Below are 21,181 nucleotides of genomic sequence, written 5' to 3'. Positions count from 1 at the left end.
TTTGTAAGGATTTAGAAATGTTTTCCTGTCCTGTTCCTCTACCTCCTTATTCCCATTTGGTACAAAGGCCACTTAAGTTGTTTGAATGGGAACAGTCCTAGAAGAACTTCTCTGGAAATAAAAGAATTTTTAAGAAGGGTCACTCAAGGTAGAGAAACCTGAGTATGTTTAAAAACGCCGCCTTGATCTTGTAGGAAAAACTGACTCCTTAAATGTTTCCATCTCAATAGATGCTATAATCCTTTATCTAACTTATTTAGAGACCTGTTAATAACCCTTGAAACCTTCCTCTCCCTTATTCCCCACATTTTGCCAATCAAGTCCCCTTAATTTTATCATCTTAAATACCATTCAAATCACAGTGCTTCCCTCTTCCTATATTAACATCATACTGAGTCCATCGTCTTTCCTCTACCCTCCTGAAATAGACTCTTGAGTGCTCTCTACCTTTTAACTCTTGATAGTGTACTAATTACTCTTACCTTTTTCTTCTCTTGTCTATTCTACATCATTCAGAGTATCCAAAATATTCTGTGTAAAACAATTCTAATCTTGTCACTGTCCTATTTAAACTCTCCAGTGGCTTCCCATTGCTTTTAGGATAAAGTCCTAAACTTCCAACATGGCTTTAAAGTTCCCCACAGAATTCTTGTCAGTCTTGCCCTTCAGGTGTATCCTGCTCAATTTTTTTCTGTGCTCAACTATAGTATAATAAAACTGCCTTCTCCCAATTTCTTTTCTTTTTTTTTTTTTAAGATTTTATTTATTTATTTGACAGACAGAGATCACAAGTCGGCAGAGAGGCAGGCAGAGAGAGAGGAGGAAGCAGGCTCCCTGCTGAGCAGAGAGCCCGATGTGGGACTCAATCCCAGGACCCTATGACCTGAGCGGAAGGCAGAGGCTTCAACCCACTGAGCCACCCAGGCGCCCCTCTCCCAATTTCTTAAACAGGCTAAGCTACTTCCTATCTCAGTGTCTTCTCAAAAGCTAATTTTTCTCCCTGGAAAGGTCCTCCCCAGTACTCTCACCCTCTGTGCCTGCCTGCCTTCTCTTCATCATTCAAATTCCAGTTATAATGATGCCTCTTCAAGGAATCAACTGTCTGATTACGTGGTTAAAATCTGTTTTCCCCATCTAAACCAAAAGGACCATGTCATGAGGATGATACCTCTCTTATCCATAGTTATATCTGAATAATCTAGCATAAAGCCTGGCACATGAGTTCTCATTTTGTGTTAAATTAATAGAGAAATTATGAAGTTTCTTTGAGTCTTCCAAGAGTAGATATAATACACTGTTCTATAGTTACCCTTCTGTACTGAGTAGCAGCAATGTAGATTGGAAATATGACCTTATTTCAGGGGATGGATCTGCTTGGACTATAGATGATCTTGTTGCCTTTAACTACAATGGGTCTTGGAATAGGCATGTCAATCAGTTCTGATCTGTGGGAGATGAAGAGTAATACGTAAGAAGTTCTGGGAAGTTTCTTCATCCTTCTGAAGAGATAACCTCCAGCAGCCTGGCTCCTATTAGATAAGAACGTGGGAGAATGTAATCTAAATTATTACTAGCAACCAATTTTTGACCATGAGGGGAAGCATCCTCAAGATGAAACCAACCCTATAGATAGCAGAATGTAGACACACAATGTGAATCCTTGCAAAGATACTTAGCCAACCCTGAAACCTGTCTTAGCACTGGACCACATTACCATGCTGTGAGGTAATAAAACATCCATATTATTTACATGACTTTGAGTTGGTTTTCTATTACTTGCTGCCAGAAGTCTCCTATGTGATCTACGTATCTGAACAGTTTAACTATTAATAGAATGAAAGCCATTCTTGACTAGATTAGTAAAAGTATCTCAATTTTCTTTTTTTTCTATGGAAACAAATGAATAAAGTATAAACTCTGATATACTTTATCCATAGTCTTATTCTATTGCAGTAATTTGATGGCATTCAGATTCAATTGCTGAAATATTGGAGGGCAGCAATAGTATATCAAGTAAAAGCAGATACTCTATAACTTACATTTGTTTTAGAATACATTGTTTTATGAATTCTGGATTAGGCAGCTGGGAGTTCATAACTACATTCCAAATAAGGAAGGCATTTTGTGATAACTTCTGAGAAGAAAGTAGTTAACTTCATGGTAATGTGTTTCTTTTCTTTTACCACTTCGGCATATAGCATATCACATTCCTCATTAGATGGATTCTGAAGTATTCTCTGAGAGTTGCCGTGTAAGATGACGCAGTTAAAAATAACAAAGCAATTGTTTAAAAAAAATTTTGTTTAACCTTCTTATACTTTTTTGCTTATACTCTTTTTTTTTTTTTTTTTTTAAGAGAGCTCCTGAGTAACAGAATTAGGAATCTATTTAATTCAGGTTTGTAGATATTTATTGAAGACTTTTGATGTACCAGGCACAATGCTGTGCACTAGGCAAAATGAGTAAGACCACATATCAGGCTTCAAGGTGCTTACTATTTCATGGTGAAAACAGAACACAGAAGCTTAATTTAGTGTGTATTGTGCTTTGGCAAATTCAAATGTAAGGTAGAGGAATGTAGAGGAACAAATGACTAATATATCTCAATTGTTTGGCCCAAGGAAGGCCTTGCTCCCCAAAAAAGGAGGATACTTAGGAATACTTAAAATTTCTTTTGACTGTTTGCCTAAGAAAGAAAATTAAAATTGAACTGAAGAAAAGTCTTAAATACAGTAGGAATGATAGAAGAAAAAATTCATTTTTTTAATGGCAGATCAACTGATTTGTGACCCAGATTTATAACTGATTAGTTTTTTGAGCACAGGAAAGTCCTCTATCCTGAGACTGAATTTCTTCCTTTGTACATAGAAGCTAATACTATCTTACTTTGGTTGTTGTGAGAACTATTAACAACTGTTACTGTAGACTAATATTTATTGAATGATTACTATGTGCCATGCTCTCTCTGCTAAGAATTATGCACCCTTAATCAATCTCTCTGTTTACTTATCTTTCTTTTCTTTCCATCCCACCCTTCTGTTCTTCCTTTCTTTGTGCACCCAACATGAGGCTTGAACTCACACCCCAAGGTCAGGAGTTGTGTGCTCTCCCGATGGAGCCAGCCAGGCACTCTTATATACCCTTAACCTTACTTTAATAAAACATCATATTCCTGTGTGTATGTATTATAGCCTCATTTTATAGTTGGAATGAAGTACATGAAGTACAAATGAAGTACAATAAGCTTCGACTATTTGCCCATGCTCCTGCAACTGACATGTGTCAGACCAAAAATTTAAGACTTCTTTCCTTAACTGCCCTTTCCTATACACATTTGGTTATAAGTAGGTAACCTTGGGTTTGTAGGGGTATTAATAGGTAACCTTGATATTCACCTGGTCTCTTTCTGGGTAGTTAAAAATACCTAATGCTTTAACAGTGACATAACTAGTAGTAAATCTTAAGATCTTCAGATACATTTAAGAATCAGGGTATGGATACTAGTGAAGAACCATGTAGAGCACTCTTTGCTTACCTCTCTGATTTTGTATCCTGTGTCATGAATTGTGTGGTGAATGCCATGGCTGAATCAAGGAATAAGACCCAGGGACCAAAGTCTCTCTATACCTAGTATAAAACAATAAACCCATCAAATAACTGAATCAGAAGCCAGGCCGACTGTCATTGCCACGCTGTGCTACTCTACTCCTAGATAAAAAAAATAATAATAATTTACTGAATAAGTAGGCTTTGGTCATCTATTTGGAACACAAATTGTACTATATAAGAGAGACTAGACATGGCATTTTTTTTTGTAGGTCATATAGGAGACAAACACTTAACACAGTGCCTAGTATATAGTTGGCACCAAAGAAATAATTATAAAATGAGGAATAAGAGGGGTGCCTGGGCGGCTCAGTTGCTTAAGCATCTGTCTTAGGCTCAGGTCATGATCACAGCGTCCTGGGATCGAGCCCCACCTTAGGCTCCCCACTCAGGAGGGAGTCTGCTTCTTATGTTTGCTCACTCGTGCGCGCGCTCTCTCTCTCTCTCTCTCTCTTTGAAATAATAAAAAAAAATTTAAAAATTTTTTAAAAGAAATAAGGAATAAGCATTGAATATTTACAGATAAAGAAAATACTTCCTATATATTTCATTAAAGTATTCAATTAAATTATTAGTGATTTGGAGAAAAATACATATTGATCATTTCACTCTATAAAAAATATATTATTCTAAAAAGCTTCCAAATGTCCTCATTTGTCAGGTTATGGTTTTTAGTTATTTAATTTATGTAAGGTACTTGCTTTGTACATTTTATTTCACAGGTCAATATCTAACATCTTGAAATAGATACATAAGTAAATAGATCTAAGATTAGAAAACAGTATGTTCTTGCCTCGTTAATGATAATGGAATGTTCTTTTGCTTTAGTGGATCATACTAGATTACTGAAATCTATGTGGGATTAATTCATTCTGTATTTTAGACCTTTCTTAATGCTCTGGGCTGTAAGGATGTATCCTCCCATTGTCAATCAGTTTTAAAATTAAAGCCAGAAAGTCACTTTTATCCCACTTCAAGTAGTCCTTAACAATAATTATAGTTTGTACATTCAGAGTAATTCTTTCTTTGATGCCTGGAATAGGAAGAAGGAAAGTTCTTCATTTTTCTTAGTTTTCAGTTTTACTTATAAAAAGAAAGGCAATCAAGTACTCTCAGGAATTGTTCTTTGATTGGAGGATTGCAGTCTGCACATCTACATAGGAATCCCAGTACAGGTGAAAGGGAACCAAAGATGACACCATAGGCCTTACATATTTCAGTTTATATCATAACTGTTCCCTTAGAGGACAGTGATTCTTTCATTTCTATGTAAAGATCAGGAATCTCTGAATACCATTCCTTAAGTGCATTGTAGTATATGTTATGAACTCATTTTTACTTCCACCTCTTTATTTTGCTGAACTTTTAGAATTCTATATATAGGTACATATGCAAATGTCTTAAACATCATTGGTAGGTGGTTTATGGATTCAGTTTGTTTTTCTTGGCAAGAAAAATTTAAATATTTGATAAAGAGTTAGGCAAAAATAATTGTTTATTGCTATTCAAGTAAAATAAGAGCTGTGAATTCTTTTAAGCCTCTTTCCCTCTGTGTATGTAGTAGACTTGCGGATGAGAAGTCTTATCGGTAAAAATCTGAAAAATAATCAGAAGTAATCTAATCCGAAACTTATTTTTATCTATATTGTACCTTTAACTTGGACTGGAACTAGGTAAAACATTTCTGTTCATGATTATTCATGAAAAGCCTTGATTGTTACTAGGCCAACAAAGCATTATATTTTTTGAAGATACACAGAAATCACTTTGTTATTCAGGACCTTTGTTTTGAATTATTTTCCTTAAAAGAATTTACTACCATTTAATAATATTATTTAGGAGGAGGAATTTTACCTTCTTTGCAGTTAGATAATGTTGGATAATGTAAAGTACATGTTGTTATTATACTAAATTGATTGTCTGAACCATTTATATATACATACAGAAAGAAATTCAGAATGATGAAGATTCCCAGATCCATTCTGTTTGGAATAAACACAGCAATCAGGAAAAAAACAAAGATTTCTGGAAAGATAAGGGATTTCTTAAAATGAAAGGTGCCTTAAAAGAGACCATGTGTAGGACCCAGGTAAAACTTTATGGGCAAAAATAAAAAAATGTACATTTCTGGTTCTTACATCATTATTTTGGGGGGAGCATATGGTAGAAATTACACAAATTTTGAAATCAGAACTAGTATTTGAACCCAGCTCTGTTTTTATTATCTGTGATTTGAGCTTGTTCAAGATATTGCCTTATGTCCTAGTTTTTGAGACTTTTATTGAAATAACACATATATGCATATAAGAACACACAGTTCCTAATGTGTAGTGCATTTTCAACACATGAGAATTACTTATAATTCCCCTGATGTTTAACATAAATGTATTTCTTATAAAGGATTCTTCTCTTTCAGCAATTATGTATATTCATGATTCATGATCTAAAGTCTAGTATTTTGCTGCATATTGAACAAATTTTTTTAAGTGATACAAATGAATTCTATTTTGATTTAAAAAGGAAGACAAACAGGAAGGACTTTGAACTTGAACCAATGAAAAGTAGATTAAGAAAGCATATATGTGGCTCTCGTATAAAACTTTTCAAATAGCGGCAACCAAAAAAAGGCATTATTACTTCTACCCTAGAATAGCTAATGTTTAATTATGCTCAATTTCATACTGTGCTTTATGAAACAGACTATTTGATTTACCAGATCACTGGCCTAGTGTTATTACTTAGTCTAAACTAAATATTTTTTTTAAAGATTTATTTATTTATTTGACAGACAAAGATCACATGTAGGCAGAGTGGCAGGCAGAAAGAGGAGGAAGCTTCCTGCTGAGCAGAGACACACACACACCCCCCATGCGGGGCTCGATCCCAGAACCCTGGGACCATGACCTGAGCCGAAGGAAGAGGCTTTAACCCACTGAGCCACCCAGGCGCCCCAAACTAAATTTTTTTAAAGATTTATTTATTCGAGAGTGAAAGAGGGCACATGAGGTGGGGAGGGGCAGAGGGGAAGGAAAAGGAAAACTGGCAGATTTCCCGCAGGTGCACAGTGACTCTGAGATCACGACCTGAGCTGACCTGAGCTGAAACCAAGAGTCAACAACTGAGAGTCAGACCTTTAACAGACTGAGCCACCCAGCTTAATAAGAGGCTTTTTGAGCTAATCTGTCTGAGAAAAATGCATCATAAGCCACAGTATAAAAATTTTGACTTTCAGAAAGGAATGTAAAATGATGGGAGTTACTAAAATAAAGTTTTTTTTTAACATGGAAAAAACAATCAAATGGAGATTACACAAAAGATGGGAATTATGAAAATACATCAGTTTATGTTGTGTAACACTAAAATTCAGGTACAAATTTCTATTTTTAAAAATCAGTTTCTTTGTACAAAAAATCAGACTCCTAATCATAGAGAACTGATGGTCACCTGAGGACGGTAGGGGGGATGGATGTGGTAGGTGATGGGGATTAAGAGTACACTTACCGTGATGAACACTGAGTAATGTATAGAATTGTTGAATCACTATATTGTATGCCCGTAACGAATAATATATATGATATATAATGCATATATAACTTTGTATAATGAGTAAATAATATGGTTTTAATACTCCTTAACCTTATTAAAATTTTATGTTTTGTAAAAAGATTTTTTTTTAAGCTTTCATTTATTTGAGAGTGAGAGAGAGCATGAGAGGGGAGAAGGTCAGAAGGAGAATTAAACTCCCCATGGAGCTGGGATCCCGATGTAGGACTCGATCCCAGGACTCCAGGATCATGACCTGAGCCGAAGGCAGTTGCTCAACCAACTGAGCCACCCAGGTGCCCCTGTAAAAAGATTTTTTGAGATGTTTTTATCTGATATGTCTAATAATTGCAAGATTCTATTTGGTCTACAGTCTAAAACTATTTTCAGAAATACTTGGAAAAATAGGAGCACCTACGTGGCTCAGTTGGTTGAGCATCTGCCTTTGGCTCAGGTCGTGATCTCGGGGTCCTGGGATCAAGCCCCCCATTGGGCTCTCTGCTCAGTTGGGAGTCTGCTTCTCTCCCTCTGTGGTCTCTCTCTCTCGATCTCTCAAGTAAATTAATAAAAATCTTCAAAAATTTTTGGAAATTTTGGAAAAATAAAATAATGAAGATAACAAAATTGTGTTTTTGACTAATTGTATGACAAATAGGGGGGGAAAAAAGTAGAGATTCCAAGAAAGATTAATAAAAGTACCTACATGAAATGTATATGTGAACACAATATAAACCTTCCTGAACAGAAATCTACATTTCTCTGCTTCATTTTAGTGTAGCTAAGATGTAATACAATTTCAAGGCTCTTTACTATAGTTAATCTTGTATGTATGTTTTAGAAAGCCTACCTTCCTGAATGGGTTTTTCTGTTGTGGCTTGCATTGGTTGTGTTAAGGCTGTGTTTCATCCACAGTCTAATTGAAGTTTTCTTCCATACATGTAGAAAGAAATGAAAAATCATGATGAAGATGTTAATGTTAGTTCTCTTTTGACTGAACATCACAAAAAAGAAAAATTCAGAGATTCCAGGAGAGATTTGAAACTTGTTAAAATGAGAGATACCTTAAGAAGGCACACATGCAAAAGTCAGGTGAGACCTTCCAAATGAAAAATGATTTATATTTTTCAGCCCTTTTCTAAGTCTATCAAATGTAATGATACTCAAAACATTGTTCCTTCTGAATTACATTTACAGGAATGTTTATAAGGCATTTGTGTACAATTTTAAAAAGAGTATAAAAGAGTGTTATGTATGCACCAGATAGGTTAAGAAATAGAGCATTACTAGTTTAAGAGCCTACTGTGTCCTCTCCAAACTATATCCTCTTTGTTATCTCTCTTCCCATGGGTGACCTCTATCTTGGCATTTTTGTTGTTTTCATTATAGTTTTGCTGGCAGTGTCCTTATCTCTAGTAATATATTGTTTAATTTTGCCTGTTAACGAACTTTTTGTAGTTGATGGTGTTCATAGTTATGCTTTTTTTTTTTTTTTACTGGCATATATAATCTTTAATCCATTGATTTGCAACTATATCTTTAACCATTTTACTTACTGATATAAGTAAATTTGGGTTTCATTTTCTTGGTTTATGTTTGCTTGCTTGGTTTTTGAAGTTATGAACAGTTGTGCCATGAACAATGTGAATGTTCTCTTACACGACTCTTGGTGCACATATACAAGAGTTTGTCTAACTTAGGATATATTCCTTAGGGTGGATTTGCTAGGTTGAAATAGGTAATGCCCAGCTGTGTTCCAAAATGTTTCACTAATTTATACCAACTTTAACAATGGATGAGGTTTTGTTTTTGATAAAACTATTATTTTTTTAACGTTGTATACTTGTGTTGTAAGTCATATTCTTGAGGGGTTTTTTGGATTTTGTAACATCTGTCATTCATGTTGAGATTTAATGGTGTTCTCAATTACTTGTAGAAGGAAATGAAGAAAAGGGATGAAGATATTCAAAGGAGTTACACTTTGAGGAAAAAACGCAAAAAAGAAAATGAAAGAGATTCCAGGAAAGACATTGAACATAACAAACTTAAAAGTACCTCAAGAAAGCACATATATAGAGATCAGGTAAAACTTTCTAAGCTGAGCTAAGCAGTTAATTTTCTTCGGCTTCCATAATATAATCTAGACATAACATCTTATTTTATAATTGCTTACTGTGTCAAATATAACCTGCACACCTTGAAAAAAATGGTTTTCAGTTGATCTGGTGTGATATTCATAACTAATGTTGTAATTAACTTTAGTTTATAAAGACAGTATTTTTTACATGTATACAACAAGGAAATCTGAATTAATAATCAGGATATTCAAATATATTATGATTTGCCTGAATGTCACAAAAATGAAAAAGAAATAAAGGTTCTGAAAAAAGAGGCTAAAATTCCTAAAATAAAAATCCCTTAGGACTACATGTGTATGAAAGTTTGGGTAATGCATTCTAATCTAAATTTTAGTTTTTGTCTTGTTCTTCCCTGGTATAATACAGATTGATTTTTAATAAGATAGCTTGCTTTTTGATTGGGATCCTTCTTGGGTTAATTATTCTAGAGTATAACTTGATTTGATCTAAACCACAGCATGTTTATATGCATATATCCAGAAGCATCTTCAGAAAAATGATAAAGGTAAATAAATAATGAATCATGTTATATGTGACCATGGCAACAACAGGGTTGAGGAAAGGAAAGTTTGGGATTGAAAGGAAAATTATCCTAGGTAAAACTTCCCAAATTAAAATATTTGCTTTTTTTTAAACTTTTTATTTCCTTGTATAATTTTTATAAAGAATGATTGTAAGGATCTTTGTTGAAGTTAATGCTGCATGAATGTGTTCTTCTTGTATTCTGTTGTTTATTATGATACTTAAATTTGTGGTAATACTGTCTTTAGTACACTGTCTAAAATACTTCTACATGTATGCAGAAAGAAATGAAGAGTTCTGTCTTTGCTGATCGTGCCAAAGAATCAAAAACCAAGGATGTCAGGACAGATGTGGATATTGCTGAAATAAAAAATGAGTTAAGGAAGCACATATATAGAGCTCAGGTAGAACTTGGCCTACTGAAATTTTCTATAGTTTCCTATTCTTCTCTAGTAGAACCAAAATATAATAATAACAGTAATGACTCATTATGATGTTTAATGTGTCTTAAATTTTTCTCAATTTATTAATTTGTTATGTACAGAAATGTATTTGTACATTTAATAAATAAGCTGAATTCTCTGCTGTTTATAGCTCAGTGAAGCTACAGATAAATTAGGTGTTTATAGACTGCTTTATCTTTTTTTTTTTAAGATTTTATTTATTTATTTGACAGACAGAGATCACAAGTAGGCAGTCAGGCAGAAAGAGAGAGGAGGAAGCAGGCTCCTTGCAGAGCAGAGAGCCCGATGCAGGACTCGATCCCAGGACCCTGATATCATGACCTGAGCCGAAGGCAGAGGCTTAACCCACTGAGCCACCCAGGCATCCGGCAATGAGAGCTAATTTTTTTTTTAAGTTTTTATTTATTTGTCAAAGAGAGAGCACAAGCAGGGGTTGCAGCAGAGGGAAAGGGAGAAGTAGGCTCCCTGCTGAGTTAAGGAGCCCCATGTGGGACTCGATCCTAGGACCCTGGAATCATGACCTGAGCGGGGGCAGACACTTAACTGACTGGACCATCCAGGGGCTCTAGACTGTGTATCTTGGTGCTAAAATGCTCGCTAGCTTGGGGCACCTAGGTGGCTCAGTCAGTTAAGCGTCTGTCTAACTCCCGATTGTGGCTCATGGTTGTGAGATCAATCCAAGAAAGAGATTTTTTTTCTCCCTCTACTTCTCCCTCTGTCCCTTACCCCTCTTTTCCTCCCTCTTGCTTTCTTTCTCTCTCCCGTCTGTTTAAAAAAAAAAAAAAAATTAATAAAATTAGAAAGCAAAATAAAATGCTTGCTAGCCAGATATTTGACATTGGGGCCCTTTTATGATGTCCTGGGTCAGCCTCAGTCTTATGCAGCCCTTTAGGGTTGGAGGGGGTGGGGAGACTTTCTCAGTGATCTTGCCCCGCCCCCAGTGGTAGGGGATTGCTAATGATCTGGGACCATGATCTTTTCTTTCCCTTTTCCAGGGGTAAAGATTTTGTTTTCTGTTCCCTTACCCGGAGGGTTGTGGGTATTTGCTTCTACATCCTAAGTGGAAGCCAGAGCTTTATCGTTGTTCTAATTTGTATTTCTTTTGGCAGTAGTAAGTTTGAACATATTTTATACCCTCACTTGCCATTTATGTTTCTGTCTTTGTCACCTGCTTACTTATATTCTTTTTTAGTTTTCCGTTAACTTATATAATTGTATCTAGAACTCCTTATATAATCAGAATATTGTCTCTTTTTTTATTGGTTACAAATATTTTTCCAGTATAATCTTTTAAGTCAATACACAATTATAGGTATTTTAAAACAATAGAGGAAGATTCCACATGTTATTATATAGAAAACATGACCACATGTTTTTCTTCTGTGAACTTTTATATAAAATGTTCTCCTTGTTTATATTTCTAATTATTGAAATACTAAGGACAGTAGACCTCAGGTCTTCAAAATGAAAATGACTTTATTTTTTAAGTTAATTTAGAAAGAGAAAATAGACAATGCTCACACACGAGTGTGCTATTACTTAAAAATAGTGGAAGATACTAGTCTGAGTAAATGTGTATCAGTATCAGATCAATTATGGCTATTAAAGTGTTCCTGAGTCTATTATGTAAGTTTGCCCAAGGTTTTATTTTTTGTACACTGAAATGTAATTTTATACCTAAAAAGATGCTTAATTTTGGTAATATGGTTGCTGTTTTATAGGCTATCCGATACAGCTGCATTAAAATAGATAAACAACCAGTGTACAATATTGAGGTAAGGGGCTTGGACTAGGGTGGTGATGGAGTCAAAAAAATAAGCTTTGTGTTTTGATGTTTTTAGTTACTTTGATATAAAGGAATGTGTTGTCTGCCTAACAGATCCTCCTATCAAATTTGAAATGTACTTTCTCTAATCAGAAATGAAAAAGAAAAATAATACTCTTATCAAAGCTCCAAAAAAATTATATATGGTAGTACAAACTGATAACAAGAATTAAAAACTTACCTTGTGCTCATCATGGATGAGTTATGTACCACTGTTAACACATTTTGTAACTTTCATAATTACTACTTCTAGATGGAAGTTTCAGTATAATTTTAAAAGTATATTATTTCCTTTGTATCATTAGTCTTTAAGATTTGTTTCATGTAGTCTTTCAGAGTATTTTAATTCTCTTCTAGTTTAATGTAGTTATTTTTGCTGTTAAAAATACTTTGACCCCCGCCTCCCCCTCCAAAAAAAACAACAAAACTTTGACCAAGGGAAATGTATTTCATGGAACTCTTAGAGTTTATATAATGGGCATCCTCAGAGTCACTCTCTGACACTATAGCAAATATTGTGCTTGATGACTTCTTAATATATTTAGTATATCTTAATGGATATAGTTTGCTTATATGTTTAAAAGAAAACCAAGAAATAATTTTGCCCTTAAAGAACTATGTATAATTGTAACTCTGCCTAAGGTCTCATCATTGTCAGCCATACTTTGCAAATCCCTTTTCAAATTTTCTTTTAGTGACAATATTTCCCCTTACTATTTAGGGCAACAGAGAATAATATATAAATCAAGTAATAATGTGTATTTTTGTAGTGCCCTGTAGCTATAAAACACATTCGTATAAATAATCCTTTTGTGAATCATATAACAATCCTATGAAGTCATGAGGACAGGAATTACCTTCATTTTACAAATGAGAAAATTTTAAATCTCCTTACTAATTTAAAATTTACTTACAGTTTTTTTTTTCTTCTTTGAATCATAGAATCTTTATTTTTTTTTTTTTTTTAGGTAAAAAATGCTGAATTTCCTAGAGGTATATTAAATTTAATTGAAAGTCTCATAGAAGGGCAGTTTTTTAAAGAAGCAATTGAGGAACTTTCCTCTTTACAAGCACATTATATCCCCCCTGTATGCCTTCTTCATGCTCTACTAGAGAACATTCTACAGGTAAGAGTTTATAATCTTTAAGAGTTTATAATCTTTAAGAGAATGTTAAAATATGAACATTCTCATTTTTTATATATTTACAGTTAATTTCTCTTTTCAATATTTTTTCCCTTGTTTTAATAGGAAATGCAGTACCCACTTACAATTTCTTCTTTCTTTTTTAGGTTTTGTTTTTTTTTGTTTTGTTTTTGTTTGTTTGTTTTGGGTTTTTTGGGGTTTTTTTGCGTGTGGGTTTTTTGTTTTGTTTTGTTTTTTGGTGTATTTCGTGTTTGGAGTTACTGGAGAACATTTACTAAAAATTCACAGTTTACTAGATAGTTGTCATAATACAACTAACCCAGCAATGAGAGACAAAATGGGACCTTAATGAATTTATAGGAATTTGAAGTTACACAGTGGGGACTGGGTGTCACAAAGGAAGGATTGATTGAGTGCTAAAGGATCATCTCACAGGGTTATTTGTCTTAGTGAGATCACCAGGATCTAGTCCATGGCCTTCAGGTCTTAGATGTCTACAGTCTGATCTTGGTTATGTCCCAGAATTCATCCAAATTCAGGAGGTGAAATTATGCTGATTATATGATAAGATTTATAAAACACAATTAATTACCTGGTGCAGGATGTCAGAAAAAGCAGGGCAGCATTGTTAGTAATCTTCCTTGTCTTCACTGGGTGAACTGTTTTATGAATGCACCGAGGAAACTGAGTCATTCTTAGTCCCTCGGAGACTGGTTTGGAGTGGAAGAAGTATATTCTACTAGTACTCTGGAGGAGGAGGGTACGTGTTCAGGACAGTTGATGAAGAAGATACAGAGGGGAGAGGAGGACTACCCCCCATTAGGGGTTCATTCTGAATAATCCCATTGTGGAACTAAGAGCCAGTACTTTTGTGAAAGGCTGGTTTCCTGTGTGTGTCCAGGTGGCAGCATGGATCTCCCCCCATAATGATTATAAGACTGGGCATCAGCTCTCTAGGGGTCCACAGTGAGGTCAAGACCTTAGATGCCCATTTCTATTTTTAAATTATTTTCTAGGTGCTACTCTGATTTAATTTATTTTTTTGGAATCTCCAAGATAATTTTCTCTTGGGAAAAATTTATCCGATTTTTTTCTGTGGCAGTAAATTATCTAATGTAAAAATCTGACAACAGTGATCTAGAAAGGCATTTGTACAGTGATAATTATTTTTATTCACAGTATACACAGACAACAAACATATTCCTTAAACTGTGAAAGCTAGTAAGAACAGCTTTTCAAAGGTAGTTTTCTAATTGTTTTCTTTACCACAGTGCCAATTTGAAGAAATAACAGGTGTAAGCTATGTCAGACTAATGGTGATAACTAGCATATTACATGAAATCTTCATACCTTTAATTCCTTTCAGTCACATTTGAGAACTCTTAATCTCACTATAATCATGAAAAGTAAAATGGACATTTCATGTAAATCTCAATAGCTGGGTTTACCTAAATGTATAAATACATACTAAGAATGTGCCTTTTTCAGTTGTAGTATTTCACTAGCTAAATATGATAACTTCCATTGATCTCCTTTGTCTAAGCACACATATTTGGCAAGAAAGTTAGGTCAGAGTTACTACAATTTTAGACTAAAGTAACTCATCAAAGTATACTTTTAGCTATAGTGTTTTATTTGTTTGTTTATTTTTAAATAATAGGATAATATAGATACATTCTCTGGCCGATACTTTCATATATTGTCAGCTCTTCTTCACCTGCATCCTCCTTGGAAGTCCCCAGCCATGTCGCGATATTACTTAGAGCTGTTTCAGTGCCCAACTTGCATGAAAGGAGCATGGTCTCTAATAGAAGTGCTTATCAGGTAAGGAATTTGATGTGTGAGGATGTTAAATTTCATCTCCTAGTTCTGCTGTGTATGTTTTAGATATAAGTGAAAGAAGTAAATTTCATTTTAGAAAATGTGTGTGTGTAGTCTGTATGTTGTATTTATTTTAAAACTCATAAAAAAGGGCCAAGTCTAGGGGCACCTGGGTGACTCAGTTAAGTGCCTGACTGTCGATTTCAGCTCAGATCATGATCTCATGGTCAAGCCCAATGTTGGGCTCCAAGCTGGATGTGGAGCTTGCTTGGGATTCTTTCTCTCCCTCTACCCCCTGCTTGTGTGTTCTCTCCCTTTCATTAAAAAACAATAAAAGAAAAAAGAAAAGGCCAAGTCTAGATTGGTCATATTTGTCATTTAGTTTTATTCGCCAAAAAAAAAAAGTTTAATGAATAGAATACATGAAATAAACAGGAAAGCCAAATCATTGTTTTTAGTTAATGATATCTGTGCATATTAAAATCTAATTAACATTTATTGAATATGGCTATCAAATTTTGGTAATCAAAAGTGTAGACATTTATAACTATATATATTATCTCATTTAGTGTTTTTTTGTTCCTTTTTTTTTTTTCAGCTAGAAATCGGAATTTTGAAACTATTTCCTAAATATTCATTCCATTTGTGTCTCTCTCTGCATGTCGTCTTCCTAGATTTTTCCTTTGTCTTGAAAATGTTTCTCTGGAAGTCCTTTGTATTGCTCTTTCTACAAATCCACAAATTGTTTTACTTCTCTGATAACCCCCTGTATCTGACAGAACCTGCCTATGTCTAGAAGGAGCACTTTATCCAAGTGCTCAGTTTTAGGGCTCCACAGTAGTGAGAGAAAGGATACTTGACGAGCCAGGCAAAGGCTAGACCTTCAGTTATCTCTGATATCCACATAGATTCATTTTCTGTCTTAGTTGTGATATATTTGAGATGAGTTAATCATCTAGATAGTATGCATTTATTCATTCTTTCAGCAGTTGTTTATTGAGACTTGTTGGGAGCCAGGCACTGTGCTACAGCCTGGGGATAAAATGATCAATAAAAAGCAGTTCCTTTACTTTTGTAGGCAACTGAGATGTAAACACAATTCTAACAGAACAGTACTAGCCCAGCATTGGGCACAGAATATGAGGATATATGGATTATGTGGCTGACTTGCTTTCTAATTTCCAAATCTGCTTCTTTCTTTACTGTCTCTTTCTTTCCTGTCATCAAGCTCTCTACCTGCTTTATTGATCTTGATTCTGCTTTTTTCCTTTAACTTATCTCCCAAAGTACCTCAATATACTCTTTCCAAAGTGATGTTGTCTTTTCCCAGATGAAAGTTTTCCGTTAAGTTACACATCATGCATAAAAGACATTTGAAATTCCTTAGCAAAACATGTAAGACTTTTCATGATTTTAGATGCTCTATGTGTCTCCATTTTCATCTTCATTGTTTTCCCAAATGTACCCAGTGACTAAACTATTTCTCATTGCCTATTCCTCTGTTCTTTTGTTTTCTCTGCCTAAATATATCTCCATTCTTACATCCTATGAATACCTGGCCAACTCCTAATTATACTTTAACTTGTAACTCATGTCACTACATAATTTTTGACTTTTTCAGTTCAGTTTGTCACTCAAGTCAGCTTTTTAGTTTCTGAAAAGTACTCTTTTTTTAAAGTTTTTTTTTTTAAATTCAGTTATTAATATACAGTGTTCTTTTAGTTTCAGATACAACAATATAAGGATTCAACAATTCTGTACATTACTCATTGCTCATCGTGATGAGTTTTGCTTTAATTCCCATCACCAATTTAAGGCATCCTTCTCTCTGGCTACCCTCAGTTTGTTCTCTGTCTTTAAGAGTTTGGTTTATTTTGTCTCTTCTTTTCTTTGTTTGTTTATTTTGTTTCTTAAATTCCATATATGAGTGAAATTATGTGGTATTTGGCTTTCTCTGACTTATTTCACTTAAATTTATACCCTCTAGCTTCATCTATGTTGTCGCAAATGGCAAGATTTTATATTTTTTATGGCTGAATAATATTCCTTTGTGTATATCTACCACATATTCTTTATTCATTCATGTCTGGATGCATACTTGGGTTGCTTCCATACTGTGGCTATTGTAAATAATGTTGTAGTAAACATACTGCATAAATCTTTTCCATTTAGTGTTTTCATTTCCCTTGGGCAAATACCCAATAGTAAAATTACTGGATCATAATTTTTAGTTTTTAATTTTTTTAGTTATTAATTTTTTGAGTAACCTCCATACTGTTTTACACATTTGCTGCACCAGCTTGAATTACCACCAGTTTCACGAGGGTTCCTTTTTCTCCATGTCCTTGCGAAATTTGTTTCTTGTGTTTCTGGTTTTGGGCGTTCTGATAGGTGTGAGGTGATAATCTCATTGTAGTTTTGATTTGCATTTGTCTGGTAATTAGTGATGTTGAGCATCTTTTCATGTGTCTCTCGGCCATCTGGATGTCTTCTTTGGAGAAATGTCTGTTCATATCTTCTGCCCATTTTTAATGAATTATTTGGTTTTTTAGCTGTTTAAGTTCTTTATGATTTCGGATATTACTCTCTTATCAGATATATCATTTTCATATATTTTCTCCAATTTGGTAGGTTGTCTTTTTGTTTTGTTGATGGTTTTCTTTGCTGGACAAAAGGATTTTATTTTGGTGTAGTGCCATTAGTTTAATTTTGCTTTTTCCTTTCTTAGGAGACATACCTAGACAAATGTTACTCCAGCTGATGTCAGACATTAGTGCCTGTGTTTGTTTCTAGGAACTTTATGGTTACAGGTCTCACCTTTAGGTCTTGAGTCCATTTTGAGTTTATTTTTGTTTATGGTATAAGAAAGTTGTCCAGTTTTGTTCTTTCTCATGAAACTATCCAGTTTTCCCAGTACCATTTGTTTAAGAGATGGTCTTTTTCTCATATATTCTTGCCTTCTTTGCCATGGATTAATTGACCATATAATTGTGGGCTTATTTCTGAGCTTTCTGTTCTGTTCCATTGATCAATGTGTCTATTTTTGTGCCAGTAGTATACTGTTTTGATTAATGCAGCTTTGTAATACTGTAAGATTGTAATGCCTCTAGATTTGGTTTATTTTTTAAGGTTTTACTCACTTATTTTAGAGAGAGACCGAGTATGCAAGCGAAGCACAGGGCAGAGGTGTAGGGAGAGAATCTCAAGCACACTGTGTGTTGAGCCCAGTGCAAGGCTCAGTCTCACAATCGGGAGATCATGATCTGAGCCAAAACCAAGAGCTGGACGTGGGACTGACTGAGCATCCAGGCATCCTGGGATATCTCCATATTTTTATTTTGCTTAGGATTTCTTTGGCTATTTGGGGTCTTCTGTGGTTGTGGATAAATTTTAGTATTTTTTGTTCTAGTTTCAGGGAAAATGCTATTGATGTTTTGATAGGGATTGCATTAAATCTGTAGATTGCTTTGAATAGCATGGACATTTTAACAAAATTAGTTCTCCCAATGCATGAGCATGGACTGTCTTTCCATTTCTTTGTATCTTCTTCAGTACCTTTAGTCAGTGTCTTACAGTTTTCGAAGTACAGGTCTTTTACTTCCTTGATTCAGTTTATTCGTAGCATTTGAGTCTTTTTGGTATGTTCCTAAATGGAACGGTTTTCCTAAGTTTTCTTTCTGCTAATTCATTAATAATGTACAGAAGTACAACAGGTCTTTGTATATTGAATTTGTATCCTACAACTTGACTCAATTAATTTATCACTTCTAACAGTTTTTTGGGGGACTCTTTAGGGTTTTTTTGTTTTGTTTTGTTTTGTTTTTTTATTTTTTGTTTTAAAGAAACCTTTTTATCTTTTTTTTTTTTTTTTAAGATTTTATTTATTTATTTGACAGAGAGCACAAGTAGGCAGAGAGGCAGGCAGAGAGAGAGGAGGAAGCAGGCTCCCTGCTGAACAGAGAGCCTGATGTGGGGCTTGATTCCAGGACCCTGAGATCATGACCTGAGCCGAAGGCAGAGGCTTTAACGCACTGAGCCACCCAGCCGCCCCCTTGCCTTGTTCTTGATAATAGAAGTAAAGTGCTCAGTTTTTCACCCTTAAGAATGATGTTAGCTGTGGGTTCTTCATAAATGGCCTCTATTATATTGACTTATGTTCCTGCTAAACCTACTTTGTTAAGGGTTTTTTTCTATGAATGGATATTATAATTTGTGAATGCTTTTTCTGCATCTATTGAATGAGCATACAGTTTTATCCTTTCTCTTGTTGATGTAATGTGTCATGTTGATTGATTTGAGAATATTGAACCACTCTTGTATCCTGCAGATAAATCCCATTTGATGGTGAATTGTATTTTTAATGTACTGTTGGATTTAGTTTAGTAGTATTTTGTTGAAAATTTTTTAGTAATTTGTCACTTATTGGCCAGTAGTTTTTTGTGCGTGTAATATTTTGCTTTTGTTTTTGTTTTTGTTTTTAAGATTTTATTTACTTGAGAGAGCATGAGCAGTGGGGAGAAGGCAGAGGGAGAAGGAGAAGCAGATTCCCTGCTAAGTAGGGATCCGGATGCGGGGCTCAGTTCCAGGGCCTGGAGATCATGACCTGCCCCCAAGGCAGAAGCTTTAACCCACAGTGCCACCCAGGCGTTCTATTTGTGTGTTAAACCAGTTTTGGTATCAAGGTAGTGCTGGCCTCAGAATGAATTTGGAAGCTTTTTTTCCTCTTCTATTTTTTGAAATAGTTTTAGAAGAATAAGTTTTAAATCCTCTTTAAATGTTTTGTAGAATTCACTGGGAAGTCATATGATCTTGGACTTGTTTGTTGGGAGATTTTTGAATACTGGTTCAATTTCATTGCTAGTATTCATTGTGTTCAGATTTTCTCTTTTTCCCTGATTCAGTTTTTTACATGCTTATTCATTTTAGAAATTTATCCATTTCTTTTACGTTGTCCAATTTGTTGGCATATAATATTTTTATATTTTCTCATAATCCTTTGTATTTCTGTGGTATAAATTGTTGTTTCTCCCCTCCTTCATTTCTGAAATTGAGTCCTCTTTCTCTCTTAAATGAATCTAGATAAAGGTTTTTCAGTTTTGTTCATCTTAAAAAACCAGCTCCTGGTTTCATCGATCTGTTCTATTGTTTTTTTTAGTCTGTCTTATTCATTTCTGCTCTAATCTTTATTATTTCCTTTGTTCTGTTAGCATTAGGCTTTGTTTGTTATTCTTCCTCTGGCTCCTTAGGTGTAAGGTTAAGCTCTTAATTTGAGATCTTTCTTCTTGAGTTGGACCTGTATTGCTCTAAGAACATCTAAGACCTCTTAGAACATCTTTTGCTGTATCCCAAAGATTTTGGACCATTTTATTTTCATTTTCATTTGTCTCCATGTATTTTTTGTTTCCTCTTCAATTTTTTGGTTGACCCATTCATCATTTAGTAGCATGTTGTTTAACCTCCATGTATTTTTGTTGTTTCCAGATTTCTTTTTGTGGTTGGTTTCTAGATTTGTACTGTGTGGTTGGAAAAGATAGATGATACTATTTAAGTCTTTCTCAATTTGTTGAGACTTCTTTTGTAGCCTAACATGGGATCTGTTCTGCAGAATGTCTATGTATGTTTGAGAAGAAGGTGTATTTTACTGGTTTTGGATGGAATGTTCTGAATATACCTGTTAGATCCATCTGGTCCAATGTGTCATTCAATGACACTGTTTACTTGTTGATTTTCTGTCTGATCTATCCATTGATGTAAGTGGGGTATTAAAGCCCCCTGCCGTTATTGTATTACTCCCAATTTCTTGCTTTATGTCTGTTTGAACAGTTGCTTTATGTATTTGGAGACTCCTGTGTTGGGTGCATAAATACTTGTAAGTGTTAAATCTTTTTCTTGGAGTATGTCCTTTATGGTTATGTAATGATCTTTGTCTCTTGTTGTAGTCTTTGTTTTAAAGTCAGTTTTGTCTGATAGAAGTATTACTATCCCAGCTTTTCACTTCCATTTGCATGATAAATGTTTTTCCATCTCTTCACATGGTTGCTCAGTTTTAAGTATCTCTATTCTCAATGCTTATTATAATACCTAGACCATAATAAATGTTTAATAAATATTTGGGTGAAT

General features: G+C 34.5%; 1 protein-coding gene across 2 annotated transcripts in view; it reads left to right on the top strand.

The window, feature by feature from the left end:
- Positions 1–21,181, top strand: part of SLF1 (SMC5-SMC6 complex localization factor 1) — an 85,097-nt gene that overhangs the window by 27,708 nt on the left and 36,208 nt on the right. For both annotated transcript variants that reach the window (XM_044265531.1, XM_044265539.1), the window contains 7 exons: positions 5,552–5,695; positions 8,092–8,238; positions 9,083–9,229; positions 10,088–10,210; positions 11,992–12,045; positions 13,064–13,222; positions 14,901–15,064. In XM_044265531.1, the coding sequence (XP_044121466.1) occupies positions 5,552–5,695; positions 8,092–8,238; positions 9,083–9,229; positions 10,088–10,210; positions 11,992–12,045; positions 13,064–13,222; positions 14,901–15,064 (938 nt within the window). The remainder of the gene's footprint in view (positions 1–5,551; positions 5,696–8,091; positions 8,239–9,082; positions 9,230–10,087; positions 10,211–11,991; positions 12,046–13,063; positions 13,223–14,900; positions 15,065–21,181) is intronic.

This window comes from Neovison vison, chromosome 1, assembly GCF_020171115.1.
Source record: "Neovison vison isolate M4711 chromosome 1, ASM_NN_V1, whole genome shotgun sequence".
Lineage (NCBI taxonomy): Eukaryota > Metazoa > Chordata > Mammalia > Carnivora > Mustelidae > Neogale > Neogale vison.
This window is presented reverse-complemented; position numbering and strand designations above follow the sequence as displayed.